This window comes from Bufo bufo, chromosome 8 (assembly GCF_905171765.1).
Source record: "Bufo bufo chromosome 8, aBufBuf1.1, whole genome shotgun sequence".
Taxonomy (NCBI): Eukaryota; Metazoa; Chordata; class Amphibia; order Anura; family Bufonidae; genus Bufo; species Bufo bufo.
Genome location: NC_053396.1, coordinates 20,002,624 through 20,030,416, shown reverse-complemented (window position 1 = coordinate 20,030,416; position 27,793 = coordinate 20,002,624). Strand labels below are relative to the sequence as shown.

Sequence of the window (27,793 nt, the reverse complement as noted above, 5' to 3'; positions counted from 1 at the left end):
GTGGCTAGGCTACTTTCACACTTGCGTTGTTCTTTTCCGGCATAGAGTTCCGTCACAGGGGCTCTATACCGGAAAAGAACTGATCAGGTATGTCCCCATGCATTCTGAATGGAGAGTAATCCGTTCAGTTTGCATCAGGATGTCTTCAGTTCAGTCGTTTTGACTGATCAGGCAAAAGAGAAAACCGTAGCATGCTACGGTTTTATCTCCGGCTAAGGCCTCTTTCACACTTGCGTTGTTGGGATCCGGCATGCACTTCCGTTGCCGGAGGTGCCCTCCGGATCCGGAAAAACGCAAGTGTACTGAAAGCATTTGAAGACGGAACCGTCTTCCAAATGCTTTCAGTGTTACTATGGCACCCAGGACGCTATTAAAGTCCTGGTTGCCATAGTAGGAGCGGGGAGCAGGGGAGCGGTATACTTACAGTCCGTGCGGCTCCCGGGGCGCTCCAGAATGACGTCAGAGCGCCCCATGCACATGGATGACGTGATCCATGCGCTTGGGGCGCCCTGACGTCACTCTGGAGCGCCCGGGGAGCCGCACGGACGGTAAGTATAATGCTCCCCCGCTCCCCGCTACACTTTACCATGGCTGTCAGGACTTTAGCGTCCCGGCAGCCATGGTAACCACTCTGAAAAAGCTAAATGTCGGCTCCGGCAATGCGCCGAAACAACGTTTAGCTTAAGGCCTTCTCCGGATCAATGCCTTCCAATGGGCATTAATTCCGGATCCGGCCTTGCGGCAAGTGTTCCGGATTTTTGGCCGGAGCAAAAAGCGCAGCATGCTGCGGTATTTTCTCCGGCCAACAAACGTTCCGTTCCGGAACTGAAGACATCCTGATGCATCCTGAACGGATTTCTCTCCATTCAGAATGCATTAGGATAATCCTGATCAGGATTCTTCCGGCATAGAGCCCCGACGACGGAACTCTATGCCGGAAGACAATAACGCAAGTGTAAAAGAGCCCTTAAAAAACTGAAGACTTGCCTGAATGCCGGATCAGGCATTTTTTCCCATAGGAATGCATTATTGCCGTCCTTCCGGTATGCGCATGCGCAGACTGAAAAAAAGGTGAAAAAATTAATGCCGGATCCGTTTTTGCCGGATGACACCGGAAAGACGGATCCGGCATTTCAATGCATTTTTTAGACTGATCAGGCATTTTTAAGACTGATCAGGATCCTGATCAGTCTTACTAATGCCATCAGTTAGCATACATTTTGCCTGATCCGGCAGGCAGTTCCGGCGACGGAACTGCTTGCCGGACCTCTCTGCCGCAAGTGTGAAAGTAGCCTAATTCGTCTCTCGTGCGCTCCCACAGGACGCAGGAAAGACCCTAGGCTTTTGGTACCTCCTGTCTGGTGGTGGCTGGGGTACCTTTGATGTTAGATGGATGGGTGCAAGGAAGGAGGGCAGATGTAGGGGCTGGTGGATGGATGGTGGAGGTAAATGACCAGGCCCATTTGATGATGGGAGTGGTAGTACAAATTCAGAGGTATATCACAGAGCAAGGTTTCCCCAAAGGCTGTGTATATAGGAGGTGGGAATGATGGTACTAGTCCTCCCTAGTAGTGTTAGCAATCTTATCAATTGACCAAGGTGTGCAAGTCCAAGTGTGGCAGGCGCCTGAAGCAATTTACTCTAACCATATGCAGCAAAGTCCAAGTAAGTTATTTTGACTATCCCTGCACACGCACTCACTGTCCTCTATCTTCTCTGGAAATATCTGTCTTGCCTTCTCTCAGAGTTTGTTTCCTGGCTCAGATGCTTTTTTCCTCTGGCAATTTCACACTCCACAGGACTGGTGTTTTCCTGGAGAAATTAATTTTGCTTGGTTCTAGCTTCTACCAGGCTCTCAGGTTGTAGCCAGACCCACGGCCCAAGCCAGACTAAGAGGCTGCCATTATTAACTATCTCTTGCCCATACATCGCGATTTGGGATTACACACTGCATTACACAGTACATTAACCCTTCAGCAACAAATTAGCTTTTTAGCAGTGATCCACTGGGTCACTCCATGTGGCAGAGGTGCTTTTGGGCCGCAGTGCGACAGGTACCTCTGTACGCCCCCAGGATCCTTGCTCTTTCTATGTATAGGAGTCCCGTGTCCAGGTCCGATCAATGATTAAGAGTGTTTTCTTGTATAAGTGTGCATAGAGTTAGCCATCAGTTACTGACAGGACCGCCCACTGGACTCCTAGGCATAGAAAGACCGGGGAGTTCAATGAATAATCTTTTCCCACAAAACTATAAGCACTGCATGTACAATGTGACAGGTTCCCTTTAGCAGACTGAGACTCAATATCAAACCAATCCTCACTTAGCTCCCCCTAGTGGTGGCTATGAGCATTCAGAATTTCGTCATTTAACTATTGCTGGGTGAAAGGCAGCAGAGGATTTGGAGCTCTGTATCATAGATACATATGTACCTATGTATATATATTATAATAAAGGTATATAATATATAATAAAGGTATAAAATTAATCAGCAGTTGTGGAGAGAGCTTTGTATGTGTGTTTTCCCTGGACAGTGACTTCATGGATACTCTCAGTTTTCCTGTTTTGTTTAGGATTATCAGTAAATTTCTGGAGACCATTGTCTAACATCTGTTCTCCCACCCAAGATATAAAATTGTTTACCTGATAATTACACAATGCAGAGCATTCCTACCATCTGCTCTGGAAATTCTTTTTTCATCAGCTTCGCCCTGCAAAATGATGAGCAGACTCTTGAATATTGATGGAACCATGTGGCTTGATAAACACCATCATGATATCTTGTCCACCATGGACTCAGGAAATCCTCTTCACAGCTCCGAGCCCCGAAACCTGATAACACTGCATAGTACAATAGTATGAGAAATATCCCAAACTGTGGACTATTTCTAGATCCCATTATTCTTCTTAAAGGGGAGGTTCAGCTAATACCCATATTCTCACATGATCTCATCCATGGTCTATAGAACGTGCCAGAAGTTTCTGAGACTGGTCTACCACAGGAGTACTTGGTAAGTCATCCCATGGTGCTTGTTCGACTCCTTATTCCAGAAAGATGGCTGATCTTCAGGTTGGTTCCCGCTTCCATTATGGTGTGGACGGAGATGGGAGCACAGCAGGGGTTCACAATGTTCATGTGGAGGGGAAATGAGGCCGAAACCTATCTGGAGCTCCCTCCCCATTGACCCTAGAGAGGTCACAGAGTGCTCTATAGCTGTCCCTATAGTGATACGCCTTTAGGGTGCAAGATGTCCATGATGGGGCCAGGGTGACCTGAAGAAGGAAGGGAAATTAGTGAAGGCTTTGGAGAGTTAGACATGGATAGCGATAGCTAGAACAGGGGTCTCTTTGTTAAGGTGGCACTGGCCACATGGCTGGTAGTAACAGGGAATTTAAGGGAGAGGTTATAGAAGAATAGGGGCGGTGTCACGGATGATGTTGCAGATAGCTGGAAGTTATGGATAAACATCTGACTGGCTTGATCCCAAACTAAGGAGCATAAAGGTGACCCCTATAAAACCCTGAGAGCTCACCCTGACTGCTAAGCACATACAAGGGTCTCAGAGGTAGAAGATTGCATGCCCTCGTACCTAGACTGTGTGACACCTGAAAACCCTATAATAGTGAGGGGACACGACCACCGGCTCCCTGCACTTAATACGGAGGGAGTCAGGGTCACCTAGAATCAAGCCAGAAAGGAAACACAATACATGAAAGGACTTATCTGAACAAGCAGCCACAGAAGTCTCCAGCAGTGAACACTTCAATCCAGGAAGTAGTATAAACCGCAAAGTGAGGCAGTATGGGAGGGAATATAAAGGAAAGAGGATTAGTCTAAATAGGTGACACCTGGGAGAAGGAAATGAGATGACAAAGTGAAACCAAAACAAAGAACATCATGCAAGAGGTAGAAAAGGATGTCTGTCAGACCTTCTCACAGAAGTGGCGGTGACAGGCGGTTTGGCGGGGTGATAGACGCAGATGTAACTGGGTGATGGGAATAGGGGTGAAGTAGTGCAGGGGGATTTATGGCAAGGTAGGCCTTTTCTACTTATAGGAGGGAGTAGGACCCACCACCCAGCCCTTATGATAATTTTCTGCAGCGATGTTATGTGTTGTAAGGCTGTATTGCAGTGCTGCACACACATGGAGCCAGCAACTATAGGCCACAGTGAGATGACCACAGGCTGTATGGCAGAGGTTCTTATCTCAGAAAGGGGTGCATAGGCATGTTTTTTGTTTGTGGGGTGACAAAAACTGTGCAACTGGTCCCCTTTTTAGATGGACTCGGGCAACCACAAAGATTGATCAGAGACTGAGTTGGCGCTGGCGCCTTCTGTTCCCGAAATGTAAAACACTGCATTTTCATGCATCCACCATTAGTAAGTGCAAAGAAATTTTTTGTATAGCTTCCATTGTAGTCAACAGTAACTGTATAAATTCTTATGCACTGAGCTCCCCCTAGTGGTGTCTTCAGCCAGACAGTTTTATAATATACTGTCAGTGTATTTATGCCAGTATTGTGGTGTAAATTAATTGAGAACAACAGTGTTCAGAATAGATGCCAAATTTATAAAGAACTTTTTCTGATGGAGAAGCCAGATAAAGTGGAGGGCACCTTTTTTATTACAATTTTCATTGCCTTGGATTATTTGATACATGCATAATGGGAGAGTGGGTGGGGCGGAGAGCACCCATACTAAAGTATAAGGCCCTATAAGATCTGTCTATGCCCCTGCTGCTGCAATCCTTATTTTCAAACCAGTTATATGCAAGTTGATGCTGTGCCTGTTGCATTGTCATACTTTATTGTATACTCTTCTGTAAAGAAATAGTTAATTGCCACTGCCACATGAGTCTAATGGCCTCCCGTCTACCTGCACCTTACCGAAGTTAGAAGCAATAACACCATGTGGCTCTGATAATGCAGTATTTCCTAAATTACATAGACTTTATGTTTTACATACTTTGACAGAAATGTAAAGTCATAAAGGTAAATGATAACATTGCAGCTACCAGCAACAACCACAGGGGGAGTTGTTGCGCCTGATACTGCAGCTTAGTCTCATTAAGTATCCAGATGTATGGCGCAGTAGGTGGGATAAACAAAGGAGGGAACCCAGCAACTGCTGATCAAAATGCAAAGCTGGACTTACAAAATACCTCCCAACAGCACCAAATAAATACAGTGGTCCCTCAACAGCCTGCCAGATCCGTGCTGCCGCAAGTCCACTCCGGACCCATTGACTATAATGGGGGCGGGCCGGAGGTCCGGCCGCAGCACGGCAAACAAGCCGAGAGGCAGCCGGAATAAAACGACTACATGTCGTAGAAATATGGGCCCCAGGGCAAACTTTGAATTGGGGGACCCCCCACTATAGGTTTGAATGTGCTGTAGTACAATATTAAATATATAAATGAGTACCCTCCGCTGATGCTGCCAGAATTTTTCTTACTTTTTTTTTTTTAAAACCCTTGTCTGCCCTGGTGTGCTCATCTAAAGTTCTGGTGCCCAATATGTTAATACTGAGCGGTCCAATAGCAGCGGACCGCTTCATAGCCGGGGAAAAGGACCAAAACTTTGGGGGATCACAGCGGGGCAGACGAGGGATCTTTCCACACACACACAGTATGAAGCCATACATTAAAATATAAATTACTTACCTACTCTGTCCCGCTTCGTCCGTCTGTCTGTACTTGCGGGCTGCTGCCTTGAGTTTGGTGAGGTACGCAATCCCGTCATACCCTGTGCGGCGCCGCCTCATTCAGTCATCCTGTGATTCCGCGAGACCCGGAACCTTCAGCGCCGGGTCTCGCGCTGACCACATTATGGGGATGGGGATGTGCGCAGGTAGCGCAGCCGCACTGTAGCCCAGTTAAAATATAAGATTGAACAGAGGAATGGACTGGCTACTAAAAGCACTTGCGGGGCTACGGGACACACACATACACCCCTGCCAGGCGCGGTCACGCCCTCAGGGACCGCAATCGTTATGCCACTGATCATGAGGCCATTGTATCTTGAGGGACCACTGTATCATAATGCAGCACAAAATACCTCCCAGCAGCACCAACTAAATACCACAGTGCAGGACAAAATACCTCACCAGCAGCACCAACTAAATACCACAATGCCGCACAAAATACCCCCCAGCAGCTCCAAATAAATACTACAGTGAAGCACAAAATACCTCCCAACAGTGTCAAATAAATATTAACATCTCAAATAAATACCACAGCAGCAATACTGTTAGGTTCAGTAGAAAATGCTCCTTTCCAGTGGCACTGTCCTGACTACAGCTCCCCCACTGGCAGCCACAATGGCCCCTGACAGCAGCATTCTCCCCTGATCACCAACCTGCACTGACAGCAGTATTGTGGCAACACCTACCACACTCTAATTGGTAGCAGTATTGTGGACACACCCACCACTTACTGGCAGCAGTATTGTAGCCACACCCACCACACTCTCACTGGCAGCAGTATTGTCCATATTTCAATTTCTTACCCCTCCCAGTAGGAGCAGGAGCAGCAACTCTGGAGGTAGAATATCATTCCTCCATACTCTCACTGAGTGAAGGACCTGTGATTATGTCATCATAGGTCCTTCAGCTCTTCTCACCTTAGAACTGCACTGATACTGCAGGGCTGGCATCATTATTAATGTAGTTCCTGTTTAATCATATCAAGCAGCCCCCTGGTAGATAGCCCACTGGTAATCTGTTTAGTAGGGTAGATTACCTGTCTGGTCTTGTGAAAGTGATAATAAGCTAAACGTTTGGCTTCCTACAACCACCACTAGAGGGAGCTTACCATTTACACATTGAACTTGGTAATAATGCAGTAAGCTCCCTCTAGTGGTGGCAACCGTAAGTCAGAATTGTGTAATCTATATATATATATATATATATATATATATATATATAAAGAAGGACGTATATATGTGTGTATGTATGTATGAATGTTCCGCGATCACTCAAAAAATGCAACCATCGATTTCAACAAACTTGGTATACACATCCTTTGCTACCTGGAAAGAAATCTTGTGGGGGGTCACAGCTCTCTAGGACGTACCTTTCCTGAGATATTCCAAAAAAATGACCTGCATTAGCCAATACAAGCCTGCAAGTCTTTCTCTTCATATGCCAACTGCCATACACACGGTCACATGTCCCTTATCAGCCAATAGAAGCCAGCCAATAGAAGCTCGCAGGCCCTTAGTCCCCACATACACACAGTTTTACTCCCGGTTTCCATAACAACCCAGTCATTTTTCTTCACTGCTGTAGATCAGCTTTAGGCTAGGGCTACACGACGACATGTGTCGCGTGACAATAAGTCGCACGACACATAGGGCACAACTACACTGCTACATGTGTTGCGCGACATTGTCTATGGTGTTGCACTGAGACATGTCAAATGCCGCGACTGTGACGCGACAGTCGCTAATAATCCATTTTGGATTTTGCAGTCACAGCATGTCACATGTCGCAGTGCAACACTATAGCCTATCATTATAAAAATTATTGAGACAAAATGCCGCGCGACACATGTCGGTGTGTAGCCCTAGCATTAAAGGGGCAGGGCGCTGTGGAGGTCACTGTTAAAGAGGTGTTCACTGTGGATGTTACTGTTAAGGGGGCAGACCGCTGTGGAGGTCACTGTTAAAGGGGCGGACACTGTGGAGGTCACTGTTAAGGGGACAGGGGCCACTATTAAAGGGGCAACTGCTGTGGAGGTCACAAATATAATAAAAAAATCTATCAAAGCAGATTATTGGGCCTAAAAATGATGTGGTGTTAAAAGGGGAGCCAATACATTGTAGATCTTTCACCATCATGGGGACTACTGTCTTTAGACCCCCTTTGAGAGAAGAGGAGGACTGAGTTGTCCTCCAATATGTCCTCAATCCTTTGCGTTTTTTATTACACACTTATATTGTAAGTTATACACAACTCGAGTATATGACTGGTTTCATAGTTATTGTCTTTGGTAGAAATTGTACCCATAGCCATAGGCGTGTGCACAGGGTGTGCCGGGTGTGCCTGGGCACACCCTAATCAAACCTCAAAATTGAGGTTCTGTCACCTCCGGGTGCCCTCCCGCTGATTCCACTCTAACTGTTACACTGGCCGCCGCCGCCGCACTGTAAATTACAATACCTGTCTGCGGGCTGCCGGCGGCTAGTAATTCACATAGGGGGGCGGACCGCAGAGCCGTGTGCGCTGTGCAGGCGCAGGCTGGGAGTGGTCCCATCTGGGCGGCAGAGTTGACGTCACACTGCGTGCACCGCGCGCCTGCTAGTGAGGTGAGGACGGCGGCGGCGCGGCGTGATAGTGTTTGAAGGGAACTTAGTGCCCAGCTGCTCAGGTCCAGGACCCATAACGCATTATAAAAAAGAAGTATGTACCCTGTCCCACAGTGCTGCCCCTCCTCAGTTGTCCCCTGTATAAAGTACCCTGATACCCCTCAGTTATATAATATAACTGAGGGGTATCAGGGTACATTATACAGGTGGTAATATAACTAAGGGGTATCAGGGTACATTATTATACAGGGGTAATATAACTGAGGAAGGCTTTCAGACATTATACAGTATATATAAGTTATATTACCCCTGTATAATGTACCCTGATACCCCTTGGTTATATTACCCCCTGTATAATGTTTCCTGATAGCCCTCCTCAGTTATATTACCCCTGTATAATTTACCCTGATACCCCTCAGTTATATTACCCCCTGTATAATGTCCTCTGATAGCCCTCCTCAGTTATATTACCCCTGTATAATGTACAGGGATAATATAACTGTGTGTGTGTATATAATATATATATACATACATACACACACACACACACGCACAGTGTGTGTTTGTGCTTTAGGGTGCACACCCTAATGCAATAGGCTGCGCACGCCTATGCCCATAGCTCCAGTGCCTGGAAGGGGGGGGGGGGGGGTTGACATGTTGCCCATCAAGGGAAAACAGCAACAAAATATCCAGAAATTCCAGGCAAATATAACATTAATCAAATGATAGGATCATCCGCATTCCAGAGGAGCTATGTCTTACCCAGACGATGCATGTTCCTACTGTGACTTTTGGAGCATTTCTGGTACCTATCATTTAATAAATCTGGGCCCATTGTCAAAAAACCATTGTCATGTCTGTTAATGTTAAAAACACAGAGACACTTCAAAAGCAGTGACAACAACTTCAAGTCCATCCTCAATGGGGGGGGGGGGGGGGGGGGCCTAGCCTTCACTAATATACACAACGCCTTCTGGACGTGTGTTCGGAGGAGGGGGGTCTGTTTTTCTGGTATTCAGGCTCCTTGGAGAATTTTTTTACTTGTGTAAAAGGCATTTCCTCCTCAGTGATCTCCAGCTGCATAAGACCTCCCCAGTCTTCCCTGCTAGTTTCCTGGACAGAGCTCATCAGATAGTGCTGGTTGTCAGAGCAGTGCAGAGCAATCTGGACAGCGGTCCACTCCTCTTCTCCTCTTGCTTCAGAAACTTATCCTCTCCGACTCTTTATCTGTCTCCTCCTCTGCTTATAAACAGCCGGTCTTCTCAAGAGGAACAAAATCTGGATTTCTGTCACCGTCCGACAGCTCCCAGCTCCGTGTCGACCCGTCGTGCTCCGATCTTACTTTGTCGCTTGCTCTGAGCTTTGTCTGAGCCGGCACTCTTGGACACAGGCTAAGAGAGAACATCAAGGAAGCAGAAAAGGAGACGACTGAGAAAGATGAAGGTTCTTCAGATGCTACTTCTTGTTCTTTGTCTCCGGATGGGACATTCAGGTAAGTCCATAACATATGACATATGTTTTTGAGATTTAGGTGAGATATTCCACAGCTTTGTACAGAGAATGTAGTCCCTTTGGTTCCTGGACCCGGAGAGGTTCGCCATCTAATTTCCTTATCTCAAACGCACACACTTAATAAGACCAATTCAGGTGGAGCCAAAAATCATACGAATATAGCATATTTATACAGCTGCTGAGCCAAAGCAGGAGAGCACACCCACATAGTTTACAATCTACTTTAGGCATACTAATTCTCAAAACCAATATAACCTTATTCTTCGCCAGCTATGGTTGGGTTGGTCTGGTGGAAATAATATGCCTAAAACATCTGCACTGGACCTGAGAACTGAGCCAGTGACACCTTAGTGATTGTTGTACAGATGATATGCAACTGCTAGCTCTGGTACTACTACTCCCAGCATAATATGGCAGTTTGCAGAACCTACCATCTCAGGCTCGCTTTTCATTGTTCAGGTGGGACTGAGACAATTAAATAGTTAAATTTTTATCTCCTTGGTAAACCTAGACCTAAATCCCACTGGTTGTTTAAAATATGAATCCAATTCGTAGTTGTTTCTGGGCCTCCTGAGACCTGTAGTTGACAAGATCTTGGGAGTAATAGGTTGTTTATTCTTGAGTTAAACAGTCCCAGAATTTTGGAAGGATGATTACACTCAAGTAGAAAAAATACCCAGGAGGGCAATGCTATGCATGAAAACAGATGGTTGTTAGTTTGGAAGGAATTTTTGAGACTGTACAAGCAAAAGCAGAACAAAATACTTAGAATTAAGAACATGAAAGTTCACTGACCTTCCTCACCGAGCTTGTGACTTCAACTTCAACATACATTCACTATTTATGGCCATCATCCAGTGGATTCTAAGAAGACTCAAGATGATTCTCCAACTTGTGGCTGTTTCAAAACTACCACTCCCAACAAATTGGCTGTCAGGAACTTCTGGGAGTGATAGTTTTGAACCTACTGAAGAACACTGTTCTAAACTATTGTGGGTTATCCTGGGAGACATCCCATTATTTTTACAGTGAGAAAGTTAACCATGTCTTACACTGGTGGTACACATCCAAGAAGACGACTGTAGATGGTCTTGCTACTGGTACCCCTCATTAACAACCCATCTACAATCTTTAGGGTAATTTTAATTTCAGCAACTTGGCCATACGCATTAGATTAACATCTGAAAATGTAACTTAATGGGAACATACCAGATGTCAGGGAGAAGAAAGTTCTTGGGCTTGTTGGGTTTCAACATGGAAGCGGGAGAGGAGTCACTGCCAGAGGTTTCTTGGGATATTAATTATGTTCATGTCTCTTTAGGAAGTATTTCCAATAAAAAAAGAGACGGTAGCCTGGATTGTAGATATGGTGGTGATATCTTGAGGAATGAATGGAGAACATTCATTAGAAATTAAAGGTTTTTTTTGGACTGTGAGGGTATGGCCACACGGTCAGGTGTCTACATGCAGTTTTGGAAGCAAAAATCAGGAGTGGATCATAAATTGAGAGAAAGTATACAGGACAGATACGATAGTTGCATAGTTGTTTGTGGTGGGCAATGTCTTACTGAGGTGAGGATTTTTACTAAAGTCCTATCCTACCAGTGGTGCCAGCATTCTATACAGCAGTGGTCAAGTGTGACCTTTTCTGTGGTATAGATTTGAATGTCACATGCAGTTATGAGCTCCAGAAACACAGGATGTGGCCTCAAGTAAGACCTACGAGGTCTCAATTTCCTGTTGACACAAAAATATTGTATAACTTTTTACGGTATGGCTTTTTAAAAATGTTTTATTTTTACTTTAGCAACTCCTATAAATAGCATATAATGTCTTGCCTAGACATCTGTGTGGTCTTAGAGAGAGATGGTCCTCTGGAAGCAGAAATCAGTTCATTGTACTAGCACTATATGGAAATTACCTGGCCACAGTTTGTTGCCATCCTCCTTCGGCACTCAGCACCCTGGCCACACACTCCTCTGCCGTTGCTACAGCCCTGGGTCCAGCATGTATTACATAAGGGATAACATTTGATCTAGATCAGGGGAGGTCTTCTCATTGCGGTGGTCTTTTTTCATGAGGAGGCTCTCAGGAAATGTTTAGCAGAATCTTAAAATGTCCATAGGACATGTGACCAAAGTTGGTGGTTGGGACGATCATGTTGATCTTTGGCAAACATGCACATGCAGACAACTAGGGTGCATAGGACCAGAACTAGTCTACAACTTGGTGGACGCAACTTTGGTGCGACATACAACAGTCAATTGACATTTGCAGTAGACGTGCATGAGGACCAAGAGCTTTTCAAACTGAGAGATCATGTAGCATGTGATTTACACCACAAGACTATGGTGCAATTCTCAAGTCAGAGTAGTTCATTTCATCTCTCATTGTCAATAGAATTTTTGTTTTAGGTTTTATTGTTAGCACTTGTGAAGTCAATATAATCTTAACCAAATAGAAAATCGTGGTTGTTTTCTTTCAGAAACAATGCCACTCATGTCCATGGACTGTGTGTGGTACTGCAGCTCTGCCCCATTGAGGTGAATGCAATGCTAAAAACAGTCCATGGACGAGAATGGAGCTGTTTCTGGAGAAAACGTCTGCAGATTTTTTATCAAGTTGGTATCCGAATGCTGATTTTGGGGGCTACAGCTACTATGGGGGATACATAAGTAGAATCCTATGGCCCTCTAGTTCTCAGTTATTTAAATTAAATGTGCGTCATGAGTCCTGTGGGGTTCCCCTTTAAGGGGTTGTCTCATCTCAGACTTTGATGACATATCGTTAGGATATGCCATCAATGTCAGATAGGTGCGAGTCCCACCTCTTTGACCTATCTCAAGAACAGATTCCCTTTCCTCAAAGTGAAGGAGAGCGCATGGGCGTGCTTGTTTGGCTATTTTTTGAACTCCCATAGCAGTGAATGGAGAGCATCCATGCATGCATGATGAGCTCTACTTCACTTCAGAGGGCCTGTTCTGGAGATAGGTCAAAGAGGTGGGACCTACACCTATCTGACTTTGATTGCACATCCTACAGATCTGCCATCAAAGTCTAAGATGAGACAACCCCTTTAAGTATTATTTTTGAACCCTAAGGATAAGGCCGCAGAAGATCTGCACCGTTTGTGCAACATGTGACGTACCCTAAATGAATTTAGGAGAATTTCCTGTTATCTGCTGGACAAATGTGAGCATCTTCCAGGTCAAACCAGTTCCATCTGTGTTACAAGAGGCGAATCTGACATAATTGGACAGGCCTGTTGTTTGTCGATGCTGATAAATGACATTGAGGAAAGGATCAGGAGGAGGGAGCGACATGGTGGAGCCGACGCCAGCGTTAATTCAGCTGTAATTAATCAAATCATGTCAATTTATGTTCTCTGAGCTCTCCAGCAGATGTGACGAAGGAAGGCCGGCCTAAAGTCACTTCACTGTAAACAGGCGGATGGACTGTTCTTTAGGGACACATCTTCTACTTTACTTTTAATTTTAGATTTTTTTGGAAGGACAGAGGTAGCAGAAATGCCTGAGCCCTGGTTCCTGAAGGAGCACAAAACCTTCTGTCACATAAGAAGATGACAGAAATGGCACGTGGTAGGTGGGGGCCCTGGTACAGATTTTTCATTGAGGCCATGAACTTCCCGTTAGGCTCCGAGGGGGAGTGATCATTTAGAACATTGCAATACTATATCATACAGTACTGTCCAAAAGACCCCTTCTTTGAGAAGACCACCGCCTTATCTAGACCAGATTCTACCATATTTTATGCATATCGGCCAGAGGATCCTCCAGAAGGCCCAAGCTCTGACAATAAAGGACTTCAAGTAAAACAGGGCCCTTAAGGTCCTAATATACACAGAGTTTGGGCCCCCAGAATCATTTACACAGGTGGGCCCAAGGAACTTCAGTCCAGCACTGCATTCTACCATATTTTATGTAAACCAGACATTTTATTTGAGAAGAACAAAACTTACCCAGTCCACACTCTACCAAATACCATCTTCATACCTCCCAACTGTTTGGACAGTCAAAGAGGGACACTTATGGTTCATTGTGTGAAAGATCCATTTGTCCTGCATATCTATACACTTAAATAGTTTTCTCTTTCAAAATGGCGCCAAAATAATCTGAATATAGAAAATTCTTAAAAACCCAACTGTATCAAATAATGAAATAATATACAAGACGATGTTCAGAGGGACATTTAAGGAGCAAAGAGGGTCAGAGGGACTTGGGTCAAAAAGAAGGAACTGTACCTTCAAAGGAGGGACACTTGGGAGGTCTGCATCTTCTTTGAGAAGACCACCTCCAGAAGGCCTCTTTGCACAGCAATTTTGAGTGGTCGTCTCAAAAAGTTTTCAGTGTATAAAGGTTAATAAGCCGGTATCTTTCTCTGTGTCCTAGGGACTGTGACAAGCTGGCGACAAGTACCACAGAGGAGTTTACAGCCCCGAGAAAATTGTTCCAAGCGCCGCGTCTGTCCGTCTGCCTGGCTCCATCCTGTTAACATTTACTTGGGCTTGAAGTGCTCTTCCATCCTGTTTCTTGCTCAGCTCTGAGGATTGGGAGTTAGTGCTCGCAGCTCTGGGGCAGACGGTCAGCGCTTCAAGTTCCTGAGTTTCACAGAAGTGCTTGGTTAACCTTCACATGGTGAAGATGAAGACTCCCATCTATAGTGAAACAAGGCAGGATGGGTCTAGTTAGAGTGTTGCTTAAAGAGAAATTCCTTCATATATTCCTGTTATCGGAATCAGCCCTGATTAGCTCGTAAATGAAATTTTCCACCGTTGGCCTATTGACAGAATGTGGTCTACTGTTTAAAAGAACCTGTATTCTAGCAGAGTAAAGAAGGATCGGGTATGTTGGAGTCAAATATGTTTGATCCAATGTTTTCTTGGCAGATAAGCCACCGCCAGAGGTGTCTAGCAGTAGATTATTCTCCTATCCCTATTGAGAACACATGCACAATCATTTGAGATCAGCTTGCATGTGTATAGGGAGGTTATGAGGAACAGCTGATGACTGGCAGATATCTATTGTGTATATTCTCCTTTAGGAACCAAACAGGATTTTAAAGGTGTTTTCCAGGCTCCTGACACTGATGATCTATCCCCAGGATAGGTCACTAATGTCTAATCGGTGAAGGCCCGGCACCACCACTGATTAGCTGGAACTAGCACTTTCAATGGAAAAGAAAGCACAGCTCCGTTCAAAGTGTAGTGACTGTGCTACGTTACTGCAGCTCAGCTACCATTGAAGTGAATAGAAGCTGAGATGCAGTACCCCAGAATGGCCACTACCCTTTGAACGGAGCACTGCTAATTCCAGCTTCTGGAAACAGCTGATAGATAAGGGTATGGGGTGTCTGACCTTCATCTTCCTGAGGATAGGTCCTCAATATCAGGAGCCTGGGAAAAAAAACTTTAAGACAAGGGTCCTCCATTCTAGTGATCTGTAGGCATCCCAGCAGTTGGACCACTACCAGTCCAACAAGTGAGCACCCTGGGTCTTATCTATATCGTCTCTGGAACAGGTAGTGAGCATGCTCAGCCATCACTCTCTACAACTTTTTACCACCACTTCCATATACAAAAGGGATGACTGGTATCCCCAGTCTACTAATTTGTAGGGTTCCCCAGTAGATGGATCACCACCAAGTGAGCACCCTTATTAGTTGTTCCATATTTTCCATATATTTGGCTGGAACAGGTAGTGGGCATGCTCAGTCATCGCTTTATACAACTTTTTCCCACCACTGCCGTATAGCTGTTATCCCCAGTCTAGTTTATCTGTAGAGATCTTAGCAATTGAACTACCATAAAGATAACATGTGAGCAAACTTGATTGTCTCCACATCTCCCATAGACTTGTCTGGGAAGGGTAGTAGGCATGCTCAGCTTTCAGGAGTTGGACCACCACCAATAAAACATCTGAGCAAGCTTGTTTGTTTTCCTATCTTCCATAGACTTGTATGGAGTGGGATGTGGGCATGCTCAACATCATTCCATACCACTTTTGAGACCTCCATGGCCAGTTACAGGATGGGTAATAGAGATCCTCCATCCCAGCCATCAGTAAGAGTCAAACCAGTTGGTCCCCACCGATCTTCCCTTCTCTCCTATCCAATGTCTCTTTATGCCTCAAATTTTTGGAATTTAGAGGAAAATTCCGTTTTCCACAGCTTCACGTGGTTTCTCATATTATTTTTGTCCTTGTATCGTGCTTAAATACCTCAGACTGAACCCAACTGAGATCTCCATTCTTGGAGTTGTTTTGTCGATCGGTTCTCGGCTCTTGGGAGACACTGAGACGCGTCATGAAGGAGGTGGGAGTGAGGGGGTGACGGTATTTATTTTTGCTTCCAGAGAACTTCCCTTTTTTTGCATTTTCCTCCCTATCTGATCCACCAAGCGCCTCTGTCCAGGCACCCGCCTGCGCGGCTTTATCTGATAATGACATAATGTGGTGCCAGCTGGCCTGTGGGTGACGCAAAAGGGACGGGAGGCGGCACTGCAGGAAGACCGGCCATGCCACTTTGCAGCCCTGGCCACTAGTCATCACCCTTCTCTTTTTTTTGGCTATGACAGTGGCGTTAAGAAGGCAAAAGTAAGCTTTGGTAGGAAATTAGTTTTTTGTACCGTTTTTACGAGAATGGACAGGGGGCGGCGTGCTGAGTCAGTGTAGGATGTCGCTTCGCGCAGCCGGTTTTAGTTCAGTGAGGAGCAACAAGCAGGGAAGTTGTGTAAGGAGCCAGTCTGGTGCATCCAGATAAGGGTTGTTTTTTTGTGCTGACAGGAAGCCATGCACAATAGTGACTACTCTGGCCTGTGACCCGCTACGAGGTCTGGATGAGAGCCCCAGTCATTAATTAAACCGCCTATTAATCCAGCTCGGAGCTTCCGCGTGTCCATCCTCACCCCTTTTAGCCGGAAGTTGCCCACACATCCAGAGGGCAGTATGCTATTTTTACTATGCGTCTGACTGAAGAACACGTGGGGAACTCCGGCTCCCTAACATTGTCCCACCTGCTGCTGAGTGACATGCTTGGACTCGCCTGTCAGTCAGCGACCTTTCGTAGACACAAAGGGAAAAAAATAGTCGGCTCAATGCTACCGTCCTTACTATGCAATGCCAATGTAGCCCTCACCTCACCATTACTGGAGAATGTGAACCAAAGGGCAGTATTATACTCTGATATTGGTGGTGGTGGTGGTTTGGATTGGGAACCCCATTGATTGCAAAAATTAGGGGCGGGGGGGGGGGGGGGTCTCTATCCCTTCAACGTTGTTCTGTTTTCCATATTTTGGAGAATCCATCAAGCTATTTCCTATCAAGAAATTGAGAATTTCCAAAGGTGAAGGAGCAAAGTGCCCAGTGCATGCAGAGGGCCTCAATATTTAGGTGATCGAGGGTGGTCCCAACTCACAGACCCAAAATGGATCTCATGGATATGTCAGAAGATACTTAAAAGGGTTGTCTCCAGGGGTGCACCTAGCCTTTCTGCTGCCTGAGGTGAAAACTGAAACGGCGCCTTAACCTAACCCCTTCCCTTCAGCCCATGGCCCTTTGGCTGCCCCTCTCTTGCCCCTACCTGATGCTGCCTCACCTGGCCTCATTGGTGGTGCACCCCTAGTTGTCTCATCTCAGACACTGGTGGCATATCGCTAGGATAACCCACCAGTGTCAGATGGGTGCAGGTCCCACTTCTGGGTCTGCTCCTATCTCCAGAATAGCGCCCCCAAAGAGAAGGGGAGTGCAGCGCGCAAGAGAGACCACCATGCATTCACCGCTAAGGTATTTCCGAAAAGAGCTGAGCGTGGTTCAGCTTTTTCTGGCAGTCCCGTAGCGGTAAATGGAAAGGTGCAGGCGCGGTGTGCTCTCCACTCGAGCATGCTTGGCCATTTTCGAGTCTCCCATAGAGGGGAATGGAGAGCACAACGGTGCTTTGAGGGCCCCGTTATTGAGATAGGAGGGCATCCCAGAGGTGGTACCAAGACCCATCTGACATTGGTGGTATATCCTAGCTATATTCCATCAATGTCTGCGATGGGTATAACCCTTTAAAAAAGCTGTCCAGAATTAGCAAAACAGGGCTACTTTCTGAGAAAAAAACAGTGCCACCCCTGTCCACAGGTTGTTTTAGGTATTGCAGCTCAGCTTCATTCATTTGTAATGGAGGTCCTTGTAATCTATATCTGACGTGCAAAAAATTGCATGCAGTGCAAAATATGTAGTAGGGAGGGCACCCCATAGCAAAAGACTGTAATCCTACTCCCCATTAGGGCATGATGTTTTACCCCCTCAAAAAAGGAGGTTCTGGTGTTTGTTCTCCCTTCTATGTCCTTTCCATGGCCCATGGGACAATTCTCTCCTTTAGAGAGGGGAGTCCTGCTCTGGTTCGCCAACCAATAGCAAAGAGGATGGGACTAACTGGGACTGGATCCCTCAATGTTCCATAGCAGCTGTATGCCCAAAACCTCCAAATTTAGGACTGCAGCTCCAGTGCAAGCATCGAAAAAGGTTCACAATGTATAAGAGACTTTGTAGACCAATGTTCCTCAACATGTGGCATGCATGCCAAGATCGGGTCTTGGGCCCGTTCATGTGCCCACCACCTGTTGGCAGCTGCAGATACTATATTGCCCCTGGGAGGTCATGGAAATTCTGGGACTGGCTCAAAGCCATATTACTGCCACTAATGGTATCATAAGTAACATATGGGATTTGTCATTTTTGTGATGAGGTTTTTATTGCAGTTCCGGTGTCCCTGTGTGATTTTCAAGAGGACAGCAGCAACGTGGTCTCCGAAGCTGTGGCCAAGCACTCCCTCACCATAAAGGGTTGTGTAGGAAAGTTCTCAAGTCAAGAAGTCTACGTGCTTAATGTCCATTACACAAGCAACATTAAGGTGAGTGTTCACTGTGATGTCGGTATTATGTCTGTTACTAATATGGAGTCCCCCGAACCCTACAAGGCTTAAATTGACCACTGCATGCTCAGACCTCCGAGGAGAGCCCACCAGGGCTGATCACAGTCAAAGGAGCGCAGCACTCAGCTGAGCAATGTTACCCTTCTATTTTACTAATAACCAGGGGTCTCAGAACCTAGACCCCCACCGATCAAAACTTATTACATAGCGGCATGTCAGTCAGGTACGCTTAAAGGGTTAAATCCATTGGTTAGAAAGCAATTAGCTGCACATTTTTTTTGTTCCCTTACTGACATGTGGCAGGTTTTATGAAACAAGAGGTGCTCCATTTAATCTCTGAATGGAGATGCTATTTGTGCACTGTATGGTGGTATTATTTGTGCACTGTATGTTGATACTATTTATGCCCTGTATGGTGGTATTATCTGAACACTGTATAGTGGTATTATGGTGGTACTATTTGTGCACTGTATGGTGATACTATTTGTGTACTGTATGGTAGTATTATTTGTGCAGTGTATGGCGTTATTATTTGTGAACCATATGGTGGTACTATTTGTGCTCTGTATATTGGTATTATTTGTGCCCTGTATGGTGATATCATTTGTGCACTGTATTGTGGTACTATTTGTGCACTGTATTGTGGTACTATTTGTGCACTGTATTGTGGTATTATTTGTGCACTGTATTGTGGTATTATTTGTGCACTGTATTGTGGTACTATTTGTGCACTGTATGGTGGTATTATTTGTGTATGGTATGGTGGTATTATTTGTGCACTGTATGTTGATACTATTTATGCCCTGTATGGTGGTATTATCTGAACACTGTATGGTGGTATTATGGTGGTACTATTTGTGCACTGTATGGTGATATAATTTGTGTACTGTATGGTAGTATTATTTGTGCAGTGTATTGGTGGTATTATTTGTGAAGCATATGGCGGTACTATTTGTGCGCTGTATGATGTTATTATTTTTGCCCTGTATGGTAATATTATTTGTGCACTGTATTGTGGTATTATTTGTGCACTGTATTGTGGTATTATTTGTGCACTGTATTGTGGTACTATTTGTGCACTGTATTGTGGTATTATTTGTGCACTGTATTGTGGTACTATTTGTGCACTGTATGATGATATTATTTGTAGACTGTATAGTTGAATTATTAGTGACAGTAATGGCCACTATATTGTAGTATTATTTGGGTACTAAACAGGGTTATTATTTGGGAAATGTATGTGGGTATTTTTTAGGCACTGCAGTGGTATTTATTGGTCACTATATGGTGGTATTCTATCAGGATTAATATTACATAGCATTCCAGCTCAGGAACCGTAGACATTCTTCCTCAGGAGATCTTTTAGGACATATTTCCCATCTGTCACGGGGTCTACAAGGTATATGGTGCAAAGGGTACGCCGTGCTGGGTGGGGGAAGAGGCCGTTCTTGGCTCAGAGAAGAATTACTGGAAATGCAGCTTAAGCTCCAGTCCTAATTCAGTTCAGGGGAAACAATGTCTGAGACTTCACTGGATAAAATTAGCAAATGAGTCGAATCACCAGGCGGCATCATTATGGGCGACACTATGGCGATACGGGTCATTCCAGTGACAAAACTCCCTCCTTTGTATGTGGTTGGGAAGCCCCCTGGGGTCTGTGTTGCAACGGGGGAAGGAGAAATAAGAATTCTTGGAGGAAATCTTTGGACGTAACGTCACTAGACCAAGACGTTCACTCTCACATTTTGCAATCTTAAATGAAAACAAATGTTTTGGCCACAGCACGGGAGGCCTGGATTGGGTAAGGTTTGAAGCTCAAGTCTATGGGACTGACCAAGTGCTGTAGACTACTATATCTCCAGGTGCCCCATAGTGATGACTGGAGCATGTTCCACTGCTGCTCTTATGATAGGCCATAGTCCCAGTTTTTTGGAGACCACCAGTTATCCCCTATCCAATGCAGAGGGGATAACCATTCTAACTTGTTCTGACCAAAATACCCCTGGAGCACTGGGTTAAAATGCAGACATTCCCTTTAAAGGAGTTGTGCCCCATTAATACCCCAACCAGCAGGATATATCAACAGAAGCATGCTAACCTGCTCCCCGACGCTCGCGGCGGTATTTGTCAGGCCAATTCTCGGCAGTGTTCAGATAATACCACCATACAGTGCTCAGATAATACCATCATAGAGTACTCATATAATACCACCATACAGTGCTCAGATAGTACCGCCAAAACATAAAGTGTTCTGAGATTCCCATCATATAGTGCACAAATAATACCAAATATAGTGCTCGAATAATACCACTATACAGTGCTCAGATAATACCACCATACAGTGCTCAGATAATACCACCATACAGTACTCAGATAATACCACCATACAGTGCTCAGATAGTAACACCAAAACATATAGTGCTCTGAGATTCCCATCATATAGTGCACAAATAATACCAAATATAGTGCTTGAATAATACCACTATACAGTGCTCAGATAATACCACCATACAGTGCTCAGATAATACTACCATACAGTGCTCAGATAATACCACCATACAGTACTCAGATAATACCACCATACAGTACTCATATAATACCACCATACAGTGCTCATATAATACCACCATACAGTGCTCAGATAATACCACTATACAGTGCTCAGATAATACCACCATACAGTGCTCAGATAATACCACCATACAGTACTCAGATAATACTACCATACAATGCTCAAATAATATCAAATATAGTAATCAAATAATACCACCATATAGTGTCCAAATAATAACGCTATATGTAAAGTAATCTTATAACAGTGTTATATAGGGGGTCATTTACTCTGCTGAAATATACCTAAATTTGCCCGTCTCATTCACCATTTTCTACGCCTGTTTTAGGCGTCGAAAAAGGTCTAAATGTAAGACTGCTCAGAAGCCGTCTTACATTTAGAACTGGCGCTGGATGCGCCGAAGTTATGGAGAAGTCGGTGCCGCTTCATAACTTCAGCTGAACCACCGCCAGCTATGGGGCTTTATTAAGATCGGCGTGTAAAACGCTGGTCTTAATAAATGTGCCACATAGTGTCTGAATAATAATGCAGCTATACAGTTCATACCATCTATAGCGCCCCCTTCAGCAGGGGTGTCTGTTGCACTCCTAAGGCGAGCCCTGCAATAAGTAGTTACATAACAAGATCTCTACTAAAGCAGCAATTATCCAGTATGTATTGAATGAACTTCTGATTATTTCACAGATCCTTCAGCTGGAGGTCTCCAGAGACGGGGAGATGCCAGGGCAGCCGCCTGTGCTGATTGTGAATACAGACCCCGGTGCCTTCATATATATCACTGACAACCATCTGCCAGTCATCCTGCAGGTAAGTGTCCGCCTCACCTCCCAAAGTCATATATATTATCTATCATCTATCTATTTATCTATTTATTTATTTATTTATCTATCTCTCTTTTATCTTATATATATATTTTTATCTATCTATCTCATATCTATCTATCTATCTATCTACTGTATCTATCTATTTATTTATTTATCTATCTATCTTATATATATATATATATTTATCTGTCTATTTCATATCTATCAATTATCTATCTATCTATCTATCTATCTATTTATCTATTTATTTATTTATTTATCTATCTCTCTTTTATCTTATATATATATTTTTATCTGTCTATTTCATATCTATCTATCTATCTATCCATCTATCTTCTATCTATCTATCTATCTATCTATCTATCTATCTATCTATCTATCTATCTATCTCATATCTATCTATCTCATATCTATCTATCTATCTATCTATCTATCTATTATCTATCTCATATCTATCTATCTATCTCATATCTATTATCTATCTATCTATCTATCTATCTGCCTAGATGCACTGTATTTCTTTTTTTCTTGCTCCATTTATTATACAGCTGTCACATACATTATCTATATTTGCTTCTTTATGTCAGTATCCCAGGTCTGTGATGACTAAAAGTTTGGCACACTGGAACATTTCTCAAGAGGATCTGCCAGAAAATAGCGAGGAGCTTCTTCAGTGGGCAAAGGCCAAGTACTCCGAAGTGAGCTTCTTTGCTGAACTGCAAAATCCGAACAAAATCTACCTGGATCTGAAGCAGGGTGAGCGGTAATATTCTGATTTAGCGATAAACTATACGTATATAATATATATATGTAAACCTGTATCCTACATTTTTCTCAATGAATTAAGAAGGGGGCTCCCCAGTCAGGGCCATTACCGAGCTGCCAAGCATGTCTCTCTACGGAGGTCTCAGTAGATCTATACGTTACAAGAATTACTCATTGATTTCAAAGGAAGCTGCAATACTTTTATCTTCCTGTGGTGGCGCTGCAGGGAAATTGAACGCTTGCTGTAGGATTATTTGCAGCTGTGGTTCCAGTGGTGGGACAACCTGTGATCCTCACCTCTTTGAGAAGCCTAAAGTCATGAAAGTGCTAACCATTCTGAAGAACTTATCAGAAATTTTGATAGGTGGGGGTCTGGGTGCTGAGACCTCCGAGAAACCATGAAACAATGGGGCACAGTTCTCAGCTGATCACTGATAGTCTCAGCACCTGGAGCACCACAGACCAAAACTTCAAACACGTCAGTTTTCTGTTAGAAGGGGTATGCTCAAAGGGTTAAATCTGCTGGCAGAGAAGCAATTGGCGGCACATTTTGTTTCTTTCCGCCATGTGATGGTTTATTTCTTCATAGATGAAACCGGGCCAGAGACGTGCATGCTGCAGGATAACTTCCAAGCTATGGACATCCTCCAAGCGGACTATTCTGCTGCTGAAATAAAGACGTGCACTCTCCAAAATGCAGAACCTATTAAAAACGCCTACATCGTCCATGTCACCCATCCGCACCCTCATCCAAGGTACGCTGCAGTGACTTCTGGCAGATGCACAGACATCATAGAGTACAGGACAATCTCTTTGGCTACTTTCACACTTGTGTTCAGAGCGGGTCCGTCTGGTATCTGCACAGACGGATCCGCTCCTATAATGCAAACGCTTAGATCTGTTCAGAACGGATCCGTTTGCATTACCATGAACAAAAAAATAATAATAATAATAATTTTTTTATTTTTATTTTTATTTTTTTTGTTCATGATAATGCAAACGGATCCGTTTTGACTTTACATTGAAAGTCAATGGGGGACGGATCCGTTTGAAAATTGAGCCATATTGTGTCAACTTCAAACGGATCCGTCCCCATTGACTTACATTGTAAGTCTGGACGGATCCGTTTGCCTCCGCACGGCCAGGCGGACACCCGAACGCTGCAAGCTACGTTCAGGTGTCTGCCTGCTGAGCGGAGGACAAACGGTGCCAGACTGATGCATTCTGAGCGGATCCGCCTCCAGTCAGAATGCATTAGGACTGGACGGATCCGTTCGGGGCCGCTTGTGAGAGCCTTCAAACGGAGCTCACAAGCGGAGCCCCGAACACTAGTGTAAAAGTAGAAAGCTAGAACCAGCCCTGTACCTTACATGGATCCAGAGATCCCCCCATTCATTACTCCAATTGTTCTGGAGCAAGGCTGGCAGCTTAGGGGCTGTGTCCTTTGTCAGGGGGCGTGTCCTTTCTGCTACAGCTGGTGGCAGTTAAAGGATGGAACTGAGTGGGTGCTTCTGTCTCAGTGAGCAGGACAGAGATATTAGAAAAAGCTCAGGGGGTGCATCCTTTCTGCTGCAGCTCAGAGGGTGTGTCATTTCTGCTGCTGCTCCAATGGCGTGTCTTTTCTCAGGGGGCATGTCCTTTTTGCTGTAGCCCTCTCCATGAAGCAGCCACAGCTTCTAACATAACTTATGGCTGATGGCAGTTTTAAACTGAGCGTGTCAGGTGGACTGAGAAATAAGGAAAAGAACAAACAGCAGGTGGCGCTATACAGATACATAACTCAGTGGCTGTACCAAATTTTTATGACATGTAATTACAAAAGTAGTCGGAACCAAGAGCTGCTTTGAAAAATGTCAAATATTTTTCATGCCACAAGCCCTTTAAAGGGGCAGTCCACAGTTTTGATATAAGGTTGCTCCAATGAAAAAGCTGACCACTGGCCAATGATCAACCGCTATTGTTGGGGGGGGGGGGGGGGTAGAACCAGCAGAAAGTGTTCAGTCTTACTGCTGCTCTACCAAATTCATCAATCAATACGGTGACATGTTGGGTCCTCTAGGCATCCTCAAACTGCGGCCCTCCAGCTGTTGCAAAACTACAACTTCCAGCATGCCCGAACAGCTTACAGGTATCAGCCTACAGCAGGGCATTGTGGGAGTTGTAGTTTTACAACAGCTGGAGGGCCGTCCCCTCTGACGAATAGTCCAAATATAAAAGAAGCTATTTGTGTAGTTCACATTCCTTCCAGTTCAAATAAAATCAAAGCTGGTGAGTGCTGCTCTTTTAAATTCAGCAAACAGAGGGTCTTTAAAAATAGAGTTTTTTAAAAGCACTCTAACTAATAGATGGATAGAAAGCTGGCTGCAGGATCCGTCTACACTTAGGGGTTGTTTGTAGTCTGTTACCATGGAGACACATAGGTTTGCCTAGGATTTTATTGTAATTGAGACTTTTTGAGAAGTTGCATCACTTTGGAGCAGGGGTAGACTGGACATAGAGCCAACAGAGGGGCCACCCAAGCCCTCATCATGGCCACCAGCCAGGTACATAAAGATCTGATGCTCTCAGGATTAATTAATGTAGGGCCATTAGGCACTTATGCACTTGGCGAGCAGCCGCACTCCTGAATTCAACTGTATCTCTGTCTTCAGGATGATGATACATGATCATACTTTGGCGTAGGTTGCGGTATTTTGTGCTATACTGTGGTATTTGATACTGCTGAGGCGGTATTTTGTGCTGCAATAAATATTTGATTCTGCTGGGGCGGTAATTTGTGCTGCACTTTAATATTTAGTTCTGTTGAGGCGGTATTTTGTGCTTCTCTGTTGTATTTGGTTCTGCTGGGCCTGTATTTTGTGCTGCACTGTGGTATTTGGTTCTGCTGGGGCGGTATTCTGTGCTGCACTGAGGTATTTGGTTCTGCTGGGGCGGTGTTATATGCTGCACTGTGGTATTTGGTTCTGCTGGGGCGGTACTTTGTGCTGCACTGTGGTATTTGGTTCTGCTGGGGCGGTATTCTGTGCTGCACTGAGGTATTTGGTTCTGCTGGGGCAGTATTTTGTGCTGCACTGAGGTATTTGGATCTGCTGGAGCGGTACTTTGCTCTGCACTACAGTATCACTGGCCCGCCTACTTCTGCTATCTCTGCCATCTTGTTGTCCCGCCTTTTGTTAGTTTGGACCCACCTACAACATGGGGGCCACTTCTTTTTCCAGGGCCACTGTAAGTTCCCAGTCCACCCCAGGTTTGGAGCACTAAAGTGGAGTAAATACATTTTTTTTCTTGTTCCTTTGCAGTCACAAGGAAATAGATATTAATGTGGTCATCAACAACGGACCATGCAAACATCCACCCATGGTGTATCTGAAGAGCGAGGAAGGCTACAGCTGGAACATTCATAACAATGAAAATATTGGAATAAGGGTAAGCTAAGAAGTAAACAGATGGGGATCAGATGGAGTCATGGTCCTAATGGTGGAAAAGATGGGGGTCAGGTGGGGTCAAGGTCCTAAAGATGGAAATCAACCTCCACCAACGTTAATCTAGCCATGCCCTACCAACATAACACTCAGATAGACTGTTTGGCACTGCTCGGACTACGGTCATTACCTCAGAAAACATAAATATGGATCCTGAGAAGATGTTTATGGTGATTTGCAACTGAAATGTATTCCTTTTGTCTAGGCCTCCGGCAATTCCACGCTGCATTCATTTAGGATACCTGCCGAATCTCTACCAGAAACCAGAGATGAGCTCCTCAGCATTGCTAGATATAATGGTGGAGCAGATCTGAAAAGCATCTCATACATACAAGTCTTTGATGCCAGATCTGTGAGACTTCCCGTTTCTTGTGGTAAGGGCAAAACTCTTATTATTTTATCTTTTTCTTAATCTTTTTGGATATTTACTAAGTATGGGATAACTCTGACACAGCCATCAGATGATTGCCTTAGGTCCACCCCGCTTTTGGCCAGACATTTCCACTGCATATAACATTATAAGGCAACCATTCAAATAAGTGGCCTCCTAGGTGATGCATGGACATGCCAGTGCATCAAATATTTGGTTAGTACAGGGCGGTGGGTTTTAGGCATATAAACTATGTAGGAGAAGAAAGAGAGGCATATGTTGTTTGCATGAGTAGTGGGTAGTGGTGTTTTTAAGTCTAAACATTGTATTATCAGACAAATCCACCATTCTGCTGACGTGTATGGGGAGCTCCTGGTAACCGCTTTAAAGGGGTTATTCCATGTTTGATGTAAAATATGAAAATCCTATATCATATACTACATGACCGTCTCTTTCTAATAAAGAACCAGCCCTGTTCCTCATATGAATCCAGAGATCTCACAATTCATTGCTGCAATTGTTCTGCTAGATTTACATCAGGCTGACAGCTCAGGGTCCTTTCGGCTGTAGAATGTAGAAAGTTTTTCACTGGACAACCCATTTAAATCTGAGGCTATATGACTTAGTCCGAGGTGGGACAAGTTAACCTTGTATGTCAGTAAAGTCTGTGTTGGTGTAGATTTAGAGGTTCCAGAGATGCCAACCACAACCGGTCTCCAACACCTTAGGTGTCCATAATCAACTTTGGCACATATGTATATAATAGAGCATTAGAAACAGGGACAGGTGACCTCCTTTGTGGTTATGTATAAAGGATCCATAGATATTTTTATATAATATTCATTTAATTAATTATTTTCCGTTTGCTTGTGTCGTTTTCTCTTCTCGTGACTAGTTTCTGAGGAGATAGCCCCAACGACTAAGGAACCGGAGGACCAGTGTTTGAAGCTGCTAAAGGCCACCATGCACTACATGTGCAATGATGAAAAGCTAATCATCTCAATGAGCAAAGAAGTCATGAAGGTAAA

The 27,793-nt window shown here is 44.5% G+C and overlaps 1 protein-coding gene across 1 annotated transcript in view; it reads left to right on the top strand.

Annotated features, from left to right (window-relative positions):
• Positions 1 to 9,353: 9,353 nt before the first annotated feature.
• ENG (endoglin) overlaps positions 9,354 to 27,793 on the top strand; it is a 28,853-nt gene continuing 10,413 nt past the window's right edge. The window contains exons 1-8 of the mRNA XM_040404966.1: positions 9,354 to 9,798; positions 18,580 to 18,731; positions 22,009 to 22,131; positions 22,736 to 22,904; positions 23,503 to 23,668; positions 26,213 to 26,339; positions 26,601 to 26,769; positions 27,661 to 27,788. Coding sequence (XP_040260900.1) covers positions 9,744 to 9,798; positions 18,580 to 18,731; positions 22,009 to 22,131; positions 22,736 to 22,904; positions 23,503 to 23,668; positions 26,213 to 26,339; positions 26,601 to 26,769; positions 27,661 to 27,788 — 1,089 coding nt within the window. The 5' untranslated portion in view covers positions 9,354 to 9,743. The remainder of the gene's footprint in view (positions 9,799 to 18,579; positions 18,732 to 22,008; positions 22,132 to 22,735; positions 22,905 to 23,502; positions 23,669 to 26,212; positions 26,340 to 26,600; positions 26,770 to 27,660; positions 27,789 to 27,793) is intronic.